Genomic DNA, 14,882 nt, shown 5'->3' on the forward strand with positions numbered 1-14,882 from the left:
CGCAAAATCCGAAATGCAACCCGCGTTTCCTTGCACGCACATACATACACATGGATCGCTCTAGCTCTGATAACAGTTGAACGTGTCGCGTTTTTGTCCCGCTGCTAGCATGAAACGTTCTTGCCGCTCCTCCGCTTTCTATTTTCTCCCCTCAACAAAAGATGACACGCACACGCTGTTGATAAAACTTGCGATCCACGTGCAGCGTTTATAATGGCATGTATTATACAACATTATGAGCCTCGTTGCTTTGGAGTGGCGATAATAAGCACCCGTTTATCAACGGACTTTGACGCTTTAAATCATGTCCAACGGAATCATCTTTTTCACAGTTCATTCTAATTTCATCAATGATGTTCGCTGTACTTTACAATATGGGATATTTAATTTTACCTGTATCAATGCCCAATATAGAGGACAATTGCAGCATCCAAAATATAGTATATAGATAGTTTATAAAACGTTGAAACGATTTTTGAAAAAAGTTTAAAGAAATAAGCATTTGAGCGGGTGAATAAAGTTTCGGCGTTCTTTTCTCTTGCTGCTCACCAGAATGATTCTTTCAAGTTAACACTTTTTTTCCCTTTCAACATTTTGAGACGTACATGCAAAATATGCATCATTTGCATTTTGACCGCCAAAACGTCCGGAAATAAACACAGAGGCAAAGACGGTTCTTCAGCACACAGCACAAATTTCTGACGCATTTGTTTTTAAATAAAAATTAAACTACAAAGATTATATTCTTTCAGATGATGCAAGTCGCCGGACAAAAGAAACGAAGCGAGGAAAGAAAATGAAATGAAGGACAAATTCTGCTTTGTAATTATTTGCCTGCTGATTCATTTGAAAAGTCCAATCATCAAGTGGTAATATCGTATACAATCTTCACTCCCACATGTAATTAGTGAGCCGGTGCCGTCAAGGAAGAAAAGGCTGAGGAGTAGCTTAGCAACCGGCTGCTACTTGAGTTGTTATCGCGGGATGCATGATGAAGAGGAAATGAGAGGGAGAGGAGAGAGAGGGAGAAGCCCATGGAGTATTATCACCCATGACTGAGGAGGATACGCCAGCCTGATCAAGAAAAAACGAAGAGGGGAAAAAGGGGAGAAGAAAGTACACTGAAATTGAGATTGATATAGCGTGTCATAAGACACTGAGAGTCTCTATACACGAGCAATGGATTAAAAGCAAGTAGCCATATCGTGATCAGCCAGTATTAGAAGAAACCATGTCTTTACGGGCGATTGTTTGCATTCTGGTGATCACGTATGTGTTGAAAAGACGATTTTGGTCTTTTTCATTTGGCGGAGACCAAACAATTCTCGGAAATAAGAGAACCATTGATATGCAGGCACGAACAATAGTAAGTTGCCACAATGTATGCCTACCCACGTTTACCCAGTCGCAGTTGCTATCATCCTCTACAACAATTACCAACAATATTTTATCGTTGTCTTCATGTGTGTATTCACATAACAAATACTCATTTTTTTTATTGAAATACGATGACAGATTTTTCAAGAAGTATAGATCATGAATTTACACCGTATAAATGTAACTGATTGATTGTTGATATTTATAACCACGGGTTTTTGTCGATTTATGGCTAACTAAATAATCCATAGAGTTTCATTATCCCGCAAACTCGGAAAGGTCAGGACTGTACAGTGGGCGGATTCAGTTGGCGGACCGACATTATTGTGCGCTGTTCCAAGAAAAACGAAGGTCGGAAATCGTTATTACAGCTCCTCCTCCATTCATTATTATATTATTAATAAACGATGAAAAGATGAGAGTGAAGAACTGTTAATTCTGTTCCTAAATTGTTTTCTCCAAAAGTTCAGTTTGTTGAAACTTGAAATAAAATATACGTGTACGCATCACAGACGCGACAAAAGTGCAAATAATCTTTGGTGGAAAAAGAGAGATGGCGATTAATTTGCATCGTTAGTGGTTGGTGACATTATGTGCATATCGCTGCCGACGGAATGATATCCGTTCGTGTGAATGCGCCAATGTTATCGTCATTTTGGTTCCACCTGAATTGCCGTTCAGTGCATTCCCTGCACCGAGAAGTCGTCTACTATTTTTCGTTTTGTTTGGATTTTTTTTCACATCAGGCCTAACTACATTCAACCTTTTCAGCGTACTATCTTTGTCGGTTTTGTCTCCCGCAAGAATTCATTAGCGGATGAAAGTGACTTCAAATGAGTTGTTGATGCCCATCCAACCTAGAGAAAAACAAGTCTTTGGAATAGCTTTGGCCAATCAATTCAATCCAAAACCTCCGTGGGCTCTTTTAAGAAATCTTTCAAAGAGTATCTTATTTCCCAATATGTAGCAGAGTTTGGTTGTTTTCCTTTGGTTTGTTCTCCAGTGTTGCCACCTCTCTTGCAGTTTTACGGGGGGGGGGGTGTTTCCCAGTCATTTCCTAATTTATTTCCGGTCAGGTCATTTTGTTATCTTGTTTATGTTTGTATTTGACTTAATTAATTAACTATTTAATGATTTCCTGTCTTTGTTTTCTCTTCTAAAGGCACTCCGCTACAAGCTTTGGCTTACTAGGATTGTGCCTCCACAATTTTGTATTTTGCTTTTTGTTGTGTTATTGTTCACTGGAAATAAATGAATTGAATATAATCGCGTTGAATTGAATTGAAATGAATTGAATTGAAATGAATTGAATTGAATTGAATTGAATTGAATTGAATTGAATTGAATTGAATTGAATTGAATTGAATTGAATTGAATTGAATTGAATTGAATTGAATTGAATTGAATTGAATTGAATTGAATTGAATTGAATTGAAATGAATTGAATTGAAATGAATTGAACAAGGCCCACCAGATATACTAGAATCGGAGGAAAAACTTATGATAAAAGATACAATGTGTGACACCCTTCTTTCTAACCTCGGTTTCATGGAAACATTGCACTTCACATTGCCATGAATTTGGTCAGATTTAAATGACTTCATTATCCGTGCTTGTCGATTTCAAAGGTTTGTCAGTCCTTAGCAAACTATAATAATCCACCCCACTGCAAATCCGAGTGACGTATACATACGATCGAGCAAAGATCATCTGCACCATAATTTGGAGAAATGTTGTAGTCAATAGCTTGTTGAATGGTATAACAATAGCATTTTAATCCGTGAAACAATGTCTTCCTTAATTTATCAGTTCCTTACAGGTTCATTAAGGAAAAGTCAAAGTAAATTTTGATTGAAATTCGAATGGAATGTCTTCTCTGTTTCCATCATCGACATAAAAAAGGCTCCCGGCTGAAGTCACCGATCTCTCTCATCCCTTATCATAGCCAGATCACATGATCCATCGTCGAGATTATAACCCAGGTAACCATTGTTGACATATAAATAGATGGACAGGTGCGTGCAATTTGAGATATCACAAAAGAAAATAAAACCACAAACCAAAAAGAATATATTTAATATCGTTATCGCAGGATGTGACTAACAATCAAAACCCCAAACAAACAAACTAACGAGCAAACAAACAACCCAACAAACAACCCAAACAAACTCCACCTGTTATTGGATATAAAAATAAACAGTACAACAAGCTCGCGAGCTATAGCGGTTAGCCAACACTTTGCATAGCGTTGGCGCACGAGCCCATTTTGATCCAGCTGGAGACTACGTGCATGACATCGGCACTTTGATTCATGGCGCAGTGCCAACTTAAACAAAAGACAGAGCCTCTTGAAATTGAAACTTCACATTAGTACAATCTGGGATCGCCCGCGCGCAGCCTCCGACTTTGGGGGAAATATGAATGGAAGATTCGGTTTTCATTATCAGCTAAAAGCGCATTAATCAGGTCTTTGTTGACACGACTGACAAGCGAGTCGCAAGAGTCAAAGCTTTCCGGAGATGGTGATAAGTCACATGCTGTTAGCTCAGACGCACTTTGGTAACAGCATCGAGGCTTCAGTCTCTCCGCCCATATTTGTGGAGGCGACGACCTCACGCGCGTGCGGTTGGTCCATCCTTGTTTATTATTTTCTTTATAAAACTGACGAGCATCAGTCGTGGTCCACACACACACACGCGGCTTCTCTCTGGCGGGAAAACCGTCTCCTGATTCGTCAAACTCGGTACGCCACCGTCACACTCCTTCACTCAGCTCGACAGTAGTGGGCCGGGTTGTTTAAATTGCAAAAAAAAAAAGACTGTCGTGATCCATCGTGTACTTGCGCAACGTGACGTGCTACATCCAGCTAGCCGTTGGGCACACCTATCTGTCACCATTTTTGCCGCGGGTTACACCCACCCCCACGTCCCATAATAATAAGTCAACTCCGGCTTTACTTTACTCCAGAAAGGGTTTTTTCCTCTCAGCATCGTGTGTCTGGCCTGCGATACAAGGAAGGGTTAGCATCATATCGTCGCTTCGTCTCATCATATGCAGAATTCTAACGATCCAAGGTAAGTAGGTTTCGGATGTGTGTTATACAGGCTTACGCCTTTACTGATCCTTTGCTGTATGGAATTGAATCAATGTGTACTGGATGCGGTGATTGATCATTTCTCACTTTTTTTTTTAATCAAGTATTAAAGTCGTCCGACATCTGTACTTCATGACAATTAATTTCATGTAACATTCTTGGAGTGATTATGCGATTAAACTGCGAGTCTGGTGAGTCGGTTGTCGTGTGTTAAGACCACGACGCTCGTCACTAGTCGTAGCTTGGTGAAAGTTGCTGTTGGCTAGGAAACAGTTCGGGGAAATATGTCTGGAACTACTTATCATTGATTGGATTAGTGAATTGCAATTTAATTTCAGATAAGTTCAAAATGAAAGTGGGCTGAATTTGGTTTTAAAAAAGAATTGCCGGGACCATGGCTATGACTAACTTGTTAATATTCTCATAAACCTTGCTTAAATGACAAGAATCAACCCTCTCAATTAATATTCACAAATATCGTGGTCATTCTTTAACATAATTGGTATTGTACTGATTTTTTTTCCAACTTTTTTTCGTGAAGTTGAACCAATTATGCCTCATGGGCAGTCTGCTGAGTCTCCGTAGGTACGCTGATTTAAACCCTAATATTCCCAAGTGACACTATACATTGTGCGAAAACTACCATGAATATATTTTTTTTAATTTTAAATGGCTCACGATAATGACCTAATACCTTAAAGTAATGCACGTGAGATTTACGTTATTATGATGGACAGCGAAGCTTAGCTGTGCTTAGTCAATCATGCTGAGCAGTGTTCAAATGCCATCAGGAGGATTTGGAAAGGTAGTCGGGAGATTTTATCTCCATTCATATACTGATGACGTAAAGTCAGACACAAATATGTATAATTGGTTAATACTTACCGGAGACTGGCAGTATCGTGATTGGTATGTTATCCGATCTCCCGACGATTACCAACACTCAACTTTGCTTTTGACTTCTTCAAACAGCGCCCAAACACAGCCCGCCGAAACATGCCCGATGAACAAGACCGTGCTTTTCTAGCGCTTTCCCATAATGAACTGCCCGGCTTGTTATAGATTGGCCGCGGTCTGCAACACGCTTACGTATTTACTTAATCATATTGCAAATATTGAGCTTTCCGCCACCATTCATACAAATTACCTCGTACAACAACGGGTGAGTCAATAACATCTCAACACTTAACGCGAGTCATGGTAGGTTTCCTTTTTAGTTTACCGCCGTTACAATAATGGATCACTATTGCCCTACTGTTGGGGCCAGGAAACTTGCAAATGCTACATGCACAACGGGTACACATTTTGTTTACCAAACCCTCCAGTTTCAACCACTAGAGGCAATCTAAAACTTTGTCCCTGTAAACGCGGCACTCCAATTTTCAGGCTACGCTTTTGTGATAAATTGATATCCTTCAGGATATGGTTAAAAGCTCCGTCCGAAACTCCTCGCACCATCGGGCGCTTCTAAAAACGAATCAGGAGAAAATTTCAAGAGCAGTCGAAGGCGAGTAATTTAGCAATCATAGCCCTAGGGGATGCATTACACAGTGTTCAAAATGTCTTTTGTGCGAACATTGACACACTTGAAATACTTCTTGGGCCACGAGGCGTGACGCGTTTTGCAGTTTCTTTGATACAACTTTGGCATGAATTGTTAAGCTTCAAACCAATTCGAACTCCATCCATCAATAAATAATGTATCGTAGATGAACATAACACAAATCAGGCCATGTAAAAAATATACTAAACCAGTTTCTGTGCCCGCTTCTTTTTTTCTCGGCGGCCTCCCCTTTTGTTATAATTCATATACATTTGCAATGTATTTTGCAAATATATTGCCAATGTATTGTCTTTTTTATTTGTTTCCAACAACATTTTAGCTTTGTAGAAAATGAGTGTGGCTCCTTTGGATACACTTTTGTATCAGTGAAATAGTCGAGAAAACTGAAGAATGTATCTGCCATCTTGTAAAATCCGCCATCTTAGGAACAAAGGAAAATAAGGCGCTCTTAAAAAAGAAACTACTTATTTTATTTTCTCGCCCTAAGCAATTAGTATATACCATAGGTAAGTCTTTGTTTCATTCGCTATCTCATTGTAATAGTTAAGTAAGGGAACATTTCAGGCTAGGACTATCATCCACCTATGTCAAAAAATGTTAGCGATTATGCATAGACTATTTTCCACATAACATATCCTATCCCTCGTGGGTAAATTTTACTAAGGCAACCCAGCGAGTTACCTCCATGCATTCAAGATTTCTACTCTAGTTGTACGGTGAGATACATGAATAATATAAACTCTCTTACAAGGGGAACATCCACATAAGCGATAACCAGTTGGATTCTGTGTTTGTTTCCAGTCTCAACGACAATATTATATGTAAGTTATCTCCACTGGGATCTCCAAACAGCCTGCTTTAAAACTTGCACTTGTTCAATATACACATTTTGTATTGATGCCTATAGTCCCTCTGCAGATATCAAATATGCAGTGACGGCGACTGTTAGCGCGGCCATTTATAAAGAGGCGATGATGAAGCTTTACGTGCCACAATACGAGCGGGATAAATCCTCATCAATTTGTAATGAGTGAATGACATTGACAGCAGAGCACGGGCAATATGAGTCAGAAGTCGAGTTAGCAGTTCTGGTACCCGTGTGGGTTCGCACTGCTGCTGGCAGACAGCTGTCAAGGAATCAAAAAACAGTGCTCCTGGCAAAGCGCAACATTAAAAAACCCCACCTGACTGGTATGGATACAATTCTCATGTGATTGCCAGTTTAGTAAGGCCAAAAAAAAATAAGTCGGTCTCTTGTCAGCGCGCGCGTCGATTTTAAGCATGCGCGTCGATCTTTTTTTTTTCCAAAATGTTCCGCGGTAGCTCCAACAGCGCCCTCTATTTCTGCACCTCCTCAAATTTTTTTACCAAAGAGCACCAAGGAATGGGAAACTGCACCAAGGCAAATGATCGAAAGCACCAAGGCAAATTATGGAGGCCACCAATGTACATGAGGACAACAAAAAAGCAAAATAGTACCCACCTTGTCTGTACAGTCCAAGCTGAAGAAAAAAAGAAAGCCGCGTGGCCGCGTCAATTCCGGAACTTTGGTCTGACCAGAGACCGAATATTTTTTTTTGGCCTAAACTGGAGGCACTAATGAAAGAAGGGGGAGGGAGGTGAAGCTAACAAAGCAAAACAAAATCGTACCACAAGGGGCGCCCTTTCATCGCGTGGTAAAAACAATCAAAGCATAAAGTAAAGTTACTTTTTATGGCGCCGTATTTTTTTTTAAATTGAAGATAAGGCTTTCTCATGCAGACTGCCTCACGCAAAAGATTAGTTTTCAAGATTACAGGTGACACTTCGCTCCTCTATCTGACACGACAAATTATTCCCGCTGATTCTCGGTAGACGCATATAAGCTCTGGTCTTTCTTTCTAACATAAACACTCAGCTAGTGCACTCACAAATTCAGAGTCATTTCAAGTACCGGTTATGTGTCCGCGGTCAAAAACAAATCGATCTTTTGGCAATAAATACTTTGTCAAAAGAAACAAAAATTGTGGTAGTAAGAAGTAAGTTTGTATTATTCCATTCAAAACACGTTGCCATGTTCATGAGCGTCGCGGTGGGACAAGGGGGACGCTGCCCCCCCCCCCCCCCACGAAAAAAATATATACAAAGAGGGGGGGGGGAAGAGGTGCGAAGCCATATTGCTGTTAATTTGATGGGGGCGGGGTAGGGCAAATGCTCCCCTGCTCACGCTCGGAAAAATGATAAATTGAGAATATAATGAAAAAGTTAAGGAATTTTGGGTACAATTTGCTTCTCCCCCCCGCCCCTCTGAAAAAAATCCTGGCGACGCCCATGGCCAAGTTGATAAGCCATTATCTGTTTTGGCATTTGGATTTTTTTCTCGAGTCGTAAAAAATGCTTCTAAGGCTCTTTTTTTAAATGTCATTACGTGTTTACCAATAAGTAGTTCATTGTCCTTTTAATAATAGAAAACAAGTTTTTTGGAGGTTGCAAAATAGCTGAATGCAAAATGACACTTTACCATGTTTTGTCGCTAGTTAGTTAGTTGGGCTTGCTTGAATACAGTTTTTATCAAAGCTCATTTTAGATTTGTTTGTAAATGAGAATTAGTCCTTCAAGTTTATTCCCAAAAAAAATTTGGGTCGCAAATGACATTTTAGTTGCTTATTTAAGTTTCAGTTTTCAACCAATGACCGCCACAAAATAATTTCATAAATTTTCATCTTTGTACGAGTGCTACGAGTCCCACTAGTATACAGTTCACATGGTTTATAGATTTTCGGAAGTGAGAGGTCAAAGTTTGACACAATATTTCTCTTTCATGCGATTTTTCAGTTTCCGTAAATTAAGATACTAGTAAAAAAAATTGACAAAGGCCTTTTCCGAGGGTAATTTTCTTAAGAAATCAATGTAACAAAAATACCTTTAAGAACTCCGACTTTTACACGCTAATTTTCCTATTCGAGGGATCCGGTAGCACGCCCCCTGGGGTCAACTTCCAGGCGCAATTACATCGATGTGAACTTGATTGATATCTCGCAGTCGGTATTACCCCATAAGTAAGACTACTGCTAAGAAGTCTAAGGAGTCGGTCTGACTTTTAAACGTCACCGTTTTTTTCCTGATCGTTTCCAAAGAGCATTTATATTTTTTTTTGAAATGTTGTATACTTTTTCCCCCTTTATATAATCTGTTTCCAATAGTTAAATAAGTACATAGGAAATCTTACTAAGTGGTCAAGCTCTAACTTTTCCACCTCTTCATTAGCATAAATTTATGAAATTTAAGGGCCAAACAGATCCCAGATTATTACACGTTTCATTTAAGGTAGAGGATTTTAATCGCATTAAAAATATATATATATATACTATGCTATAAATTAATTACAACCCGAACTGCAGAAGTCTATTGCAAGATTTATAGCTATCTTGGTTTTTCCTATTTTTCAAAGTGCTTCAAATAGACAAACATAGCAGGGACGCGTACATTCCCACAATCGTTGTGATAATATGGGCAATTTTGTTTTCTGAATGCTGGATTGAAGATCATTTGTTTTCCACCGGAGCTTTTTTTGATCCGTTCCAGTTCTCTATTTGCCAAAGTTATCTTTGCTGGTAGGCCCTTAAGGAACAAAAATGTCGATGAACAATTTCGACCTGACGAGGCTAATGGGCTTTTGATTGCATTGATAACGGCCTTGCTTTGCTAGAGTAGATGGAAAAGATTAGATTAATTTGAACAGAGGCAAAGTCTAGTTTACGCAATAGTAACAGTTATTGCATGTCTCGGTATAGGCCCTTAGTTATCATTTCTTATACCCCCACCTTCTATTTGAATGAAGAAAGAAAGAAACCAAACAAGCAAAAACAAGAAACACATTATCAAAAGAAAACACGCGTTTGGACCAAAGTAGTTTGACGGAAGGAAATGTCCAGCTATGGTAGCGGATCTGAGAAGGGAGGGGGTTACGGGGGTTGCACCCCCCGTTCAGCCGCCGACCACTGCTATGATACGAGTAACATGGGGCCAATCACGGACGTCGGGAGAGGGAAGAAGACAAATGGATAAACACCACTAAAACCCCGCGAAGCTAAAATCAGGTTCTGCAACCCATGGCAAAAGATTGTACATTCAGTCATGTCGGCACAAGCTGCCGCGCGAGGTCGCTTAATATACGCATGCTCGCAGGTAGTTACGAATCGAAGTGATTCTTAGCTTAATAGAGAAACGATGTGCAAGATTTTTGAACACGTATGCAAATGAGGAATAGTCTGGTGCCTGCATGGCGTGAGTTACGAAAGCACGAGTGTATTTAATTAAACTGTTACGATCTTATCGAAACAACATGCAGTATCACATTTCATATTAATATAATCAAATTGGAAAGGAAATGAGTATTTTCGAGAAGGCGTGGACGACTGATCGCAAAAACACGTACTGCACATTTTGTATAGCAACACCAAGTACACGATAAAAATCCATTTCTAGCCAATTGCGGTATCGAATCAGGATACAGGAAGAAAGTTTCCTATCCAGCTAGGGCTTACTATTGGAAACGCGGTTGGAAATAAAGTAAGCACTGGGGACGAGGTTGACATTACATGTATTTCTAAGGAGCAGTCTGGTTCCCAGACAGAAATATTCTGACTATTCGGACAAATCTTGGGCCCTCTAGGCACCACGGCACCCAAAAGTTCGGACATTTCCTGGTAAAAAAAGGCTTTTATTAACAATAAAACGATGATAAATACTTATCATCGTTCTATAACGTTGAGTTACAAAATTCATTGCTTGCTTTTAAAAAGTTAAATGCAAGTTGTATTGTCCTTATTGAGCCCTGATGTTGGTATTTGAATAAGGAATGTTTTTTTCTGTGTCATGTTCTATTTTTGAATGTGACCGTTACCTCAGCTACATACGATCTAAGTGACGTCAGAATCGTCTGATCAGGGAACCAGATTACATATAGGAGAAACCACACTCATGATTAGAAGTAAAAGATAAATTTATCATTTTGTTTAAACCAGAAGCGCAACAAAAATCAGAAGGATAATTCAAGCAATTCAATTTCTTTCCTCTTAAGTAATCTACGGAAGCGTATATGATCCACAAGCAATTAAAATAAATTATAAACTGTTAAATCGTAACGGCGAGGTACTATAACTCGATAATAAGTCGCCGCAGTGAGATATTGCTCGTCGCGGTAAGATGTTAGCTCACCGCGACGAGTTCTTGAAAAGTACTAATTTGGATTGCTAGTGCATGGCCTCTCCATGCTTCCGTAAATAATCATAGTAATAATAATAACCCTGGATTGGACATTTGGGAGACATCCCCATAGACTTCACTGTGCCCTAACCAAATATTCCCTTGTCGTTTTTCCACGAATTTCGGTATGTTCACTAATTAGACAACGAGCAACAAATATAATCGAATTGCGACACTAAAATGTTGCCTCTAAAGGGGGGCTGTGACATAGGGAGACATGAGAATGTTTATGATAACGTGTCTACTTAATGGTGCCATTACGCGTACCAATGTCACATTATTATTATTATTATTTTTTAGGTGATCACCAACATGGCGACTATACGGTTAACATTTGGGCAGTATCTAGCAGTACTTGGAATCCTAGTGGTAGTTGTCATGAACTCCAGACCGTGTGTTTCACAGTTGACCTGCGTGCCGCGCGAGTACCTCGTCTACGAGGCCCAGAAGTCAGGTTGCAGAGCTCAAACCATCACCACCATGGCATGCTACGGACGTTGCCATACCTCAGAGGTACTTACTTTCTTACGAATTGCGAAAGAGATAGCATTTTACCCCCAGTAACACACGCAGTTTGAAATTACTCACACGTATGCACAGGGACTACTGAATATTTCAATATAACGGATCTATGGTTGGTCTGATGGAGCTTACGGTTGTTGCCCTTATGTAGGTTCCTGACGGATTTTTAAAATGTATGTTGTTGGAACTAGCGACCCCCCCCCCCCCCAGATTGAGACACGAGTCACAAAGCCAAGCCGTCTGAGGCCAGTTCAGTATGTTAGTACAGATACCATAATGGGGTGGAGAAAATTTGGCGGGACTTTCTGGTCAGTGACTTGACTCTCAATGAAACGATTCCCACGGCTTTTTTTATGCCAGGCATTGTACAAAAATATGTGAATGGGGAGCAGGTTTAAACTTTCTTTTCTCAAGTTGCAACACAAATCACAAAGCCCACAGATAAAAATCGTTAGTACTGGCTTCACTGGGGTTAACACAAAGCACCGATAAGTACTCAAACGCCATCGTTTGTGTCTCATAAATCACCAAACGGCGACTGCTCTATGCTCAGACATCCCTATGTTTGGACAACCCGCACATATAAAGATTGTGTTATTCCCGGTTAGAGTTAGGGTTAGGCAGTTGGAACATAGTTGAGTCGGAACATAGGCGGAGTCCCAACATATTTGTGTTGGAACATAGGTGTGTTACCTTTCAAGCAATAGTTTCCTTGAATACTGTATCGCAGCACCGGGGAATCCTGTCTAATGGTTTGCCTTCGATATACAGGAATATCAATGTGGAAAAGATGACGCTTGAGAGAATGCAATGCTTTTAAACCTGTTCGTGTCCATACCGGTAACATGAATACTGCCATAACGCCTCTCTGAGGTGGTCAGAAATTGAAGAAATGGAGAATATTCAAGATTTCTGTTCTGTTTTATCCGAGTTCTCTGCGTATTGTTTCCAGCTGTAACACAAGAGTTATCCAGAGATGTATGGATGGTGTCAATCAGGCTTAGCTTTTCGATTATGACCTCGCAACTCGTGTGACTTTGACGTCATTTCGTAAAAGAAAACTTAAATTGACGCAAAGCTAATAAGAGGCTTAGATTTAAGTATTGCAAAAAGTCGTGTCTTAAAGATATGTCATTTTGTTGGGGCTGTCAGATATATCCTTAAGCTAATGTTGTTTTAACTTGTTGGAATACACGGACTTGCGTAGTTATGCCCATAAATGACGTGGTCCAATACGCATATACATTTTGTAAAAATATCAGAAATGTCAAGTGTTGCAACTTTTGGATCAGATATCAAAAAAGTAGCCTATAACTATATCACATCTCGAATCTTTATTTGATACATTGATGTTTTCGGGCGCGAGTGCTATTCGTGATTTACCAGTTCACTTTCTTTTTATTTAAACGGGAAATATCAACATTACGGATTTTTTTTAGTTTTGATTTCTTTTCTCAAATATTGCAGACTTCTTTATAAATTTGCCCCCCCCCTCCCCCAAAAAAGGAATGTCAACAAACTCTATCGTCTGGATTGCCATGCCACAAGCCATTTTGTGGCTGATAACCGCGATACCAGCTATTTTCACTTGTAAAACAGACACAACAACAACAGAAACATGTTTTCAATGCTTCGAGACTGTGTCGATTGTGTCATGCATGCCGTGAGCCTCTAGTCATGTTATAGACTATAATCCGTGGTAAAATTAACCGTCTGCTGTGGCGTCAGTCATAAGGTAAAAGATTATCGCATCCGATTATCTCACCAACCGTATAGTGCCCGTTAGCCCCCCCCCCCCTAAAAAACCCCTAAAAGTCAGATGTTGCCTTGATTATTGCATACACCATTGTGGCATGCTGAGATTGACGCTTCGACTGCACAGTTTTGCAGAAAGTGATTTGGAAGTCTAACTCTAGGGATGACTGAACAAATTTAAAAACAGTTGTTGTTGTTGTTGTTGTTCGTTAGACAAGCAGCTAAATTCAATTGAACGTGGTAATGTGAAGAACCAAATGTGATGAGTTTTGCAAGACTTAAAAAAAAACACAACCTTTGGTCGCTTGTGGGGCAGTTTTGAGCTTGATGACGTGAAAACGATAGTGTATAAGAATTGTCGCTAAGGTGTCCGTGGTACTATTATAATACGTCACAACTTGAGGTTCAGTTTTAGAAAAGGATTGATTGTGGCTTCAAGTCATGTTAAAAATAGTGCATTTTGTAAACTCTGATATCGACGTTCCAGTTGATCAAAACCACAATTAATATAACTTGGGTTAAAAATAACCTATTCATAAGATGGAATTAAATTAAAAATAATCCTTGTTCTTTTTATATCTGCCAACTTGATCTCGCTTCCCACAGCTTCTTATTTGTTTGATACAATAATTTGTCAAACTTTGTCTCAATTTTGGCAGATACCACAGCTGTTGCCACCTTACAAGGTATCTGACCACGACATGTGTTCCTACGACCAGACAGTGGAGAGACAGATCCAACTGAGCGACTGCGATCCTGGCGTGGATCCGACCTTCACTTATCTCGATGCTGTAACATGTGTCTGTAAAAGATGCCAGAGAGACACCACCCACTGCCACGGAATCTAATGACAAGTAACCCCCCCCCCCCCCCCGAAATGAGGAAAATCAAAAAATTACAAAAAAAATAACAATAAAAACAAAAACATGAAAAAGCTTAACGTTACGAGAAAAAAATCATAAAACTGGAATAACAGACTGGACCAGTAAAAGCTGGGATGGAAAAAGCTACTTTTCAAGCCCCAGCAAACCATGACCTAGGCCTATATCTATAAGGAATGAAAAACGCCGCCCGTCTTTTGGAACCCCCCCCCCCCCCATCCCTCACAAAACCGATAAACCTCAAACACAAACTGCACTCTGCTTTTGAGTACTATTCTCCAGGGAGGAATGCACCGTCAGCCCGCTGGATAAGGGAAGCATTAGCTTATCAATTTCTGCAAGTGAATCTCCCCAGCTCAATGATTTCTGTAGTCAGTCTGGCAAAGCTCGGTCGACAGACGGAGACAAGAACCCCCCCCCCCTAAAAAAACGAACTGCCCTC

General features: G+C 39.9%; 1 protein-coding gene across 1 annotated transcript; it reads left to right on the forward strand.

Annotated features, from left to right (window-relative positions):
* The first annotated feature begins 3,758 nt into the window (after positions 1-3,758).
* Positions 3,759-14,431, forward strand: LOC119741695 (glycoprotein hormone beta-5-like). Its single transcript, XM_038217551.1, has 3 exons — positions 3,759-4,451; positions 11,583-11,795; positions 14,219-14,431. The coding sequence occupies exons 2-3, from the start codon at positions 11,595-11,597 to the stop codon at positions 14,405-14,407; spliced, it is 390 nt and encodes a 129-aa protein (XP_038073479.1). The 5' UTR covers positions 3,759-4,451; positions 11,583-11,594; the 3' UTR covers positions 14,408-14,431.
* Positions 14,432-14,882: the final 451 nt, after the last annotated feature.

This window comes from Patiria miniata, unplaced genomic scaffold (assembly GCF_015706575.1).
Source record: "Patiria miniata isolate m_02_andy unplaced genomic scaffold, ASM1570657v1 HiC_scaffold_5, whole genome shotgun sequence".
NCBI lineage: Eukaryota > Metazoa > Echinodermata > Asteroidea > Valvatida > Asterinidae > Patiria > Patiria miniata.

Bases quoted from the DNA above. Each gene is read 5' to 3' on its own strand.
- LOC119741695 (XM_038217551.1), top strand. From the start codon at position 11,595: ATGGCGACTATACGGTTAACATTTGGGCAGTATCTAGCAGTACTTGGA. The intron at 11,796-14,218 runs GTACTTACTTTC...CAATTTTGGCAG, and splicing joins GACGTTGCCATACCTCAGAG to ATACCACAGCTGTTGCCACC.